The sequence below is a fragment of the Corylus avellana genome, chromosome ca8, assembly GCF_901000735.1.
Source record: "Corylus avellana chromosome ca8, CavTom2PMs-1.0".
In the NCBI taxonomy this organism is placed as follows: Eukaryota; Viridiplantae; Streptophyta; class Magnoliopsida; order Fagales; family Betulaceae; genus Corylus; species Corylus avellana.
In genome coordinates this window covers 20,465,149-20,472,718 of record NC_081548.1, presented here as the reverse complement: position 1 = coordinate 20,472,718, position 7,570 = coordinate 20,465,149, and the positions used below count along the sequence as shown (strand labels likewise).

The window sequence follows — 7,570 nt, the reverse complement described above, 5'->3', positions numbered from 1 at the left end:
TCTCGCCACTTTTCTCTTATCTTCTCTTTTGTCAACTTGAATAATTGTATTGTATCCACCACGTACTTGAAATTGATAAGATACCAACCGAAAAGAAACATCAAGAGCGGCATATGCTCCAACGTTCACATTGCTTTCTCTTGGTCATTGTTGCAAATTATTGGTGATCCCAAGAGCCAAAAACACAAGGAAATGGAGCGGTAGTGTCGAGATCAGGAAAATGTTCTTTTACGAAGATCCAAAAGGTCGTCTCGTCGTAGTCTCGTAGACTTAATGGGACTACTTCAAACCAGTATGAAATGGACCCCACAACAGTCCTACCTAAGGGTGAAAATATGGACGGATAGTAATCGCCCACATTTTGCCATTTGTATTTATCCGCTAAACGTTATCCGTAATCTACATACGCGGATGTGAATATGGATAACGGTTTAGGGAGTGCTGATATGGTAATTCCCTTTATATATATATATATTCACTACAACCACATCTTTTTGGATTTGAGAAGTTTATAATAATCTTTAGATTATGTTTAGCTTTTTCCACTATCATCTCAAAGTCATTTCTCACGCCTCATAACCACAATTTTTTTTTTTTTAAATGTTTTTCGGATTTATAATTTATGTTTGTCGAATTTGTAATTTATGTTTTTATTTTTATTTTTTTTATAATTGCTAGATTTTTAATGTTGTTGGATTTCACCGTTGGAAAATTCTTATGATTTGTTCTAATTTAGTTGTCTTATATATTCTTCATTTATTATTATTATTATTTCAAATATTTTTTCCGCCACCAACTATAGATAGATGATTCAAAAAGCTAAATAATATATGAGATGAATTTTTACGGCAAAATGATTAGCAAGTGTAATATGAATAATAGTATTCAACTATAGATAATGTCCTTTTTGTATTTTACTAGAAGCAAGAATTATGTACAACTCCAAAAAGGTCATTATGCGGATAACCGATAATAATCACAATAACTGGGCGTGGATAGTAATTAATTATATTAGGATACCAAAAATCATTTTCACCCTTACTCCTACCCTCAAGGGGTGGCAATTTGTGCTCGCATATCGGATTTAGACCATGTCAACTATAATCCAACTTATTTAATTAAATGGGTCGAACCTCTCAACCTAATTCATAAATTTTGTATTGGGTTTATGTCAAGTTTATAGGTCATATCAAAAATTGACAAGTCATTATATCGTATGTCAAGGTTTAGATATAAGACTATATAAGTCAACCATAATTCGATTCATTTAACTAAACATGTTAGATTCATCAACTCTAACTTTTTAATTTTGTGTTGAATTTATATCAGATTCGAGAGTCCTATCAAAAATTGTCAATTTTTTTGACTTCCCAATATCTAACAATTTATCGTCAATATCAAGTTCATAGAGACGAGAATGCTTATGGCTTAACCAAGTGTCTTAACCTTCAATTAATCGCGCACGAGATTTATGCGAAACATTAACCTATAGTGACGGCTATCCCATACAATTATTAGTGGCGGGGTCCTTTTTCCAGCTACTTTCCAGAAGATAAGATGGCGGCCGCATAGGCGCATACAGCGGAAGAAAGCAGCATTTCGATTTCAGTCATCATCAGACATTACGTTAATCAATTAATATGCATTATCTATGGATTTCAATATTTTTATCATTATCTTTTCATCACACAATACTTTCGATTTTTATATCACATTTAAACATATTTTTAAATTAAAATATATTATAAAAAATCTTTTCATAATTATTATTGATAACTTTATCGATAATGATCCACTTTTCCATCAAGTATGCATTATATTACTCAAAACACGACACATGAGTCTAAGAGATTTTAGGAGCTAAACAGGCTCTTGTTCGATCGAGATAACTTTATATATAATGAACCTCTTCTCCATATGTGTATAAATTATTTAGAGAAAAGTGGAAGTACTCTCTTTAAACTAATACTCAATTTGCAATGTTGATTTCAAATTGTACCTATTCTGTTTTTTTTTTTAAAAGACAAAAATACCCTTAAACATTTTTAAATAAGGCAAAAATTATTCATGGAAATTAAAAGAAAAAAAAAAGCAATAGGTCGGTGAAAACCCGTAGCTCTTCGCAAGACCCACCGACAGTGGCCATGGGTTTGATGAAATTGTCGTGGGTTTGTCACCATTTGTTTTTCTTTTATTAAGGGCATGTTTGGGTATGTGTTTGAGAGGCTTAAAAATGCATTTAATACTCAAAAAGTCGTTTGAAGAAAAAAGTCTTTATTTGAGAAAAAAAAAAAATGAAAACGCTTTTAAGGGTTCAAAATGCTCAAAAATGGCCAAAACGCACTTTTGGCAAAAGCTTAAAAATAAAATTTTTGCCAAAAAATGTTTTTTTGACTTAAAAACTCTATTTATTAAACGCAATTTCAAACATGTTTTAAAGATATTTTTGTTATTTGGATGACATTATAAATTATTGGTAGTTTGACGGAACACAGATAAAACCTTTTAGCTTAAGAAAACATTGCAAATTAAACGTTAGTTTAAGAAGGCGCGTACACTTTTTTCTAGTATTTAACATGGGAAATGATGTAATCCACTCTCTAATCATGCTTTAATTAAAAGAGCTCCATAATAATTAGTTAGTGGAGAAAAGTGTGCTTGAAAGGAGCCAAAAATTTGGCATTATTCATACAGTTAGTGGTCATTCCACTAAACCTCTATGGACAAAGTATTGTTTAGTTTTAAAGTGAAATGGGTTGTTGGATGAAAAAGACGTTGATCACACTTCACCAACAAAAGGAAACAATAACACGTTCCATTAATCACTGAAATTGAAGTGCTAGCAACTTCAGCTTCTTGTGCCTTTCTTTCCCCTTCACACTTCAATTTTCTTGCCTCGTGAGACATGATGACGGGGAAGATTCTCTCCAACCTTTCACTTTCTTTCTTCACTTTACCATTATTTCCCAATTGCCATTTTATTATTTCCCAAGCTAACATCTAGAAAGATGCTTTTAAATTTATAAATAAATGTTGGATTCTATCACCTGCAATTCGGGAACCAGCTGGTCCAATAAGGAGACGCCATGTCAGCTAATATCGACATCGATTTTGGTTTTTTGCTTAAAGATTAAATATATTAGCTCAAGTTTGAGATTATATTTGAGGGAAAAAGTGTTAGAATATTGATTAAGCAATTAAAAATTCATTATTTTTTTCATTAACTTAAAATTTTGGAAAGGATAATAATTTATCACAACTCCTAAAGCATATCTACAAAATGAGAGGTACTCTAAAAGCATATCTTTTATTTGCTGTCTCTTAAAGCATACCCAAAAAAATAAATGAGACGCCAATCAAATGACGAAGTTTTGTTTGCTTCATTTTAGATAACTCCATGCTTAAAGGTACGCCCAATGATGTGATTTGTTTAGGATTTTGGATTTGGCTTAGGGTGCGTTTGAGATTGCGATTTCGCAAGAATAATTTACGTTTTTAAAAGATATCACAAAACGTAAGTACTGTAAAAGAAATTATGGCACATCTTTTATAGTTTTTTCAACTGTTTAAATTTAACTTCAAGCTTTTTCATAAATAAATAAATAAAAAGAGAGAAAAAAGTAGAATTAAGTTTGGACCGTTGAAAAAAATTATGATAGAGAATATGAAATAGAGTAATTCTTGAACGAGGATTAAAGTCCTCGTGTTTTCTAAAATGTGAAGTAGCTTTTTAAATCATTAGTAGATTAAAATTTAATGATAATTTTAAAGGTCACATCACATTTAAGATAACACGAAAATGACTATAATCCTTCTAGCATTACTCTATGAAGCAAGGATGCTAAAAACCCAAACCCCTCAAGCAACGACTCAAAAGCTTAAGCTATTATCATATGCCGGTATCTGCTTGAAAGTTTTGCTCCACAATTATTGCATTTGAATTGAAAGCATCACGCAACCTAAGGGCATTTGCTAATATGGATACTGACCTGTAAAGTATATGACAGTACTATGCAGGCCTTGTTTGCCATAATTTTTGCCCACTCAATCTGGTCCGTCCATCTGACTGGCTGCGATTCTCTTAGTCTGTGCTGTGTCAAAAAGTATTATCCAGCAAATGTTATAGAATTATTCAAGTCAACACAGAGTGGTCCTTCAAGCATTGAATAATATTTGCTTAATAACACCAACTCTGTCTCCAAAATCTGCTCAGAGACCTTGATAGAATACGAGTCACCGAGCAAAACCCCCTATCATATCATTGTTTCAAGTGACAAGTCTGCTTGAGATTGCGTTAAAAAATTTAAAAAATAGTTTTAAAATATAAAAAGCTACACCAAACAAAAAGTTTGAGTCCATTTGGTAAAAAACTTAGAAAATACTTTTAACACTCTACTTTCCAACATAATTCCAAAAAGGCTCTTAACCTTTTGACAAAGCAGCTCCATTTGGTAATTTTTTGTCCGCACTTTTTGTTTTTTATTATTAAAAAAAAAAAAAATCTAAAATGTTTTGCCAAACAAACTTATATTAGTAGCTAGCTAATGAACCAAGAGAACCAGGAGAAACCCTCTCTGATGCCCAAGTGGTATTCACTTCTCTATTGCGTTTTCAGAATCAATCCACTACCAAACATTCAACTCACTGAGTAGCCTGAAACCCTGCTCTCTCAATCTCACAAAGACACTGCGAGAAAAATGAAGATTATGGCTTTCAGGCTTCTGCAGATGGTTCTACTTCTAACGTTTTCTTACACACACGCAGCAGTAGATGAGCAAAACCAGAAATCAAAACAGACTTACATAATTCACATGGACAAGAGCAACATGCCGCTAAGTTTCAACGACCACTTTCAGTGGTACGCCGCATCTTTGAATTCAGTGTCGGACTCAGCAAAGATGCTTTACACCTACAACAACATAATCCACGGCTTCTCCACAAGGCTGACGGCCGAGGAAGCCGAGTCACTTGAAAAGCAACCAGGAATTCTGTCTGTCCTGCCTGAAGTGAGATACGAGCTTCATACAACTCGGACACCGGAGTTCCTTGGACTAGAAAAGCCTGAGGTTCTCTTCCCCACGCACGACGAAGTGGGCGAGGTGATTGTCGGAGTATTGGACACCGGTGTATGGCCTGAAATAAAGAGCTTTGACGACACAGGAATGGGGCCGATGCCGAGTGGCTGGAAAGGTGCATGTGAGGAGGGTAAGAACTTCAATTCATCAAGCTGCAACCGCAAACTTATTGGCGCAAGGTATTTCTCAAAAGCTTATGAAGCACAGTTTGGACCAATTGACGAAACAGTGGAATCGAAATCCCCAAGGGATGATGATGGCCATGGAACTCACACCTCAACAACAGCGGCAGGGTCTGCTGCAGAAGGAGCTAACCTCTATGGTTATGCTCACGGGACAGCTCGTGGTATGGCGACACATGCCCGAGTTGCCACATACAAGGTGTGCTGGCTTGGCGGATGTTTCAGCTCAGATATTGCAGCCGCAGTTGAGAAGGCCATTGAAGATGGTGTCCATGTCATATCCATGTCTATTGGGGGAGGAACACCAGATTACGACAGAGACATTGTCTCCACTGGAGCTTTCAAAGCAATGACACTGGGCATCCTTGTATCATGCTCGGCTGGGAATGGTGGACCAAGCCCATATTCCTTGACCAACGTTGCGCCATGGATAACCACTGTGGGTGCTGGAACTTTGGACCGTGATTTTCCCGTTAGCATTCCCCTCGGAAACGGGAAACATTACACTGGTGTATCACTCTACAACGGGAAACCGTTGAGTGATCCTCTATTACCGCTTGTTTATGCCGGTAACGCAAGTAACGTGACATATGGTCGTCTGTGCTTGAGCGACACTCTAGTTCCAAAAAAAGTTGCTGGGAAAATTGTGGTATGTGATCGAGGATCAAATTCTAGGGTGGAAAAGGGTAGGGTGGTTAAAAAAGCTGGAGGCGTGGGGATGATACTAGCTAACACAGATTCTTATGGGGAGGAGCTAGTTGCCGATGCACATCTCTTGCCTACAGCAGCCGTAGGACAGAAAACCGGCGATGCCATAAAGAACTATATCCTCTCAGATCCTAATCCCACTGCTATAATTGGTCAAGGAGAAACCAAAATAAATGTCACACCCTCGCCGGTGGTTGCAGCATTCAGTTCTAGAGGTCCAAATCCGCTCACTTTGGGAATACTCAAGCCAGACCTAATAGCACCAGGAGTCAATATCCTAGCTGGGTGGACGGGTGCAGCCGGACCAACTGGGCTAGATGGTGATACCAGGCGCGTAAGCTACAATATTGTTTCAGGTACATCCATGTCATGCCCGCATGTAAGCGGGTTAGCTGCATTCCTTAAGGCTGCTCACCCAGAATGGAGCCCTGCAGCCATCAGATCTGCCCTCATGACCACAGCTTACCCTAAATACATAAGTGGCGAAACCATACTGGATGTTGCTACCGGAAAACCAGCTACACCGTTTGATTACGGCGCTGGACACGTGGATCCAGTTGCTGCTCTTGATCCTGGCCTCGTATACAATACCACGGTTGATGACTACCTAGGCTTCCTATGCGCCTTACAGTATACCTCTAGTCAAATTAAGACTGCCACAAACATGCAGTTCACCTGTGATTCAAGCAAGAATTACACCATAGGAGAGTTTAATTATCCATCTTTCGCTGTTCCTCTAGAAACAGCTTCAGGCAGAGGAGGTGGAGTTGGAGAAACAAGCACTGTAAAATACACCAGGACTCTGACTAATGTGGGCACTCCGGAAACATATACCGTTTCTGTGTTATCCCCCGATGTGAAAATCTTGGTTGAACCAAAATCACTGACTTTCAGTGAACTGTATGAGAAGAAAAGCTACACCGTGACATTCACTGCCAGTTCTATGCCATCTGGTTCAAACAGCTTTGCTCATTTGGTATGGTCGGGAGAGAAACACCGGGTCGGGAGTCCAATTGCTTTCACCTGGACATGATAACGGGATCTGAAGTGCCAACATGGCGTAAATGTTCTCTCTTTATGTATAATGAATTGGTTTGCCTTGTAGTTTTCCTTTTATCTTATGTCCAGCAACCCAGCAATTGGGGCCAGTTATGGATTAAAAAACAGGGGAAGAAGAAATCTAGAAAAAAAAAATAGTTGTACAGCAAAGCATGTAAGGGACTGGCTTGTGAATTTAAACTTGGATTTGTGTCGTACTATTTCTAGAACTCTCTGTGTCTTCTCTGTCATGGCTCACAATCGAAGAAAATAAAAAGGGTTTGACTTTACAGCTTTTCTTTGATTTTGAGACGAAACAACTGCCTGTAGAGGATTACTACAGGAACTGCTAGATTGAGATTGGTGGTGACTATCTATTTTTAGTACTTGTGTTATCTAACTGCAATAAAAAGATGGATTTTGTGGACTAGTACAGCATAAAGTCGATTTCAGTCAGGTATCATCTTATCTAACACCGATTATTGGAATATCTGTACCTTTACCCGCAATGGAGCCATGGGATCCTTTTATTTCTATGAGTATAATTCTAAGCATGCATATTAAATT

The 7,570-nt window shown here is 37.3% G+C and overlaps 1 protein-coding gene across 1 annotated transcript; it reads left to right on the top strand.

Moving 5' to 3' along the window:
* The first annotated feature begins 4,544 nt into the window (after window positions 1–4,544).
* LOC132189112 (subtilisin-like protease SBT1.7) lies at window positions 4,545–7,293 on the top strand. Its single transcript, XM_059603644.1, has one exon. The coding sequence runs from the start codon at window positions 4,698–4,700 to the stop codon at window positions 6,996–6,998; it is 2,301 nt and encodes a 766-aa protein (XP_059459627.1). The 5' UTR covers window positions 4,545–4,697; the 3' UTR covers window positions 6,999–7,293.
* The last annotated feature ends 277 nt before the right edge of the window (window positions 7,294–7,570 follow it).

What these genes read in the sequence shown, in the direction of transcription:
- LOC132189112 (XM_059603644.1), top strand. Translation starts at nt 4,698, where the DNA reads ATGAAGATTATGGCTTTCAGGCTTCTGCAGATGGTTCTACTTCTAACG.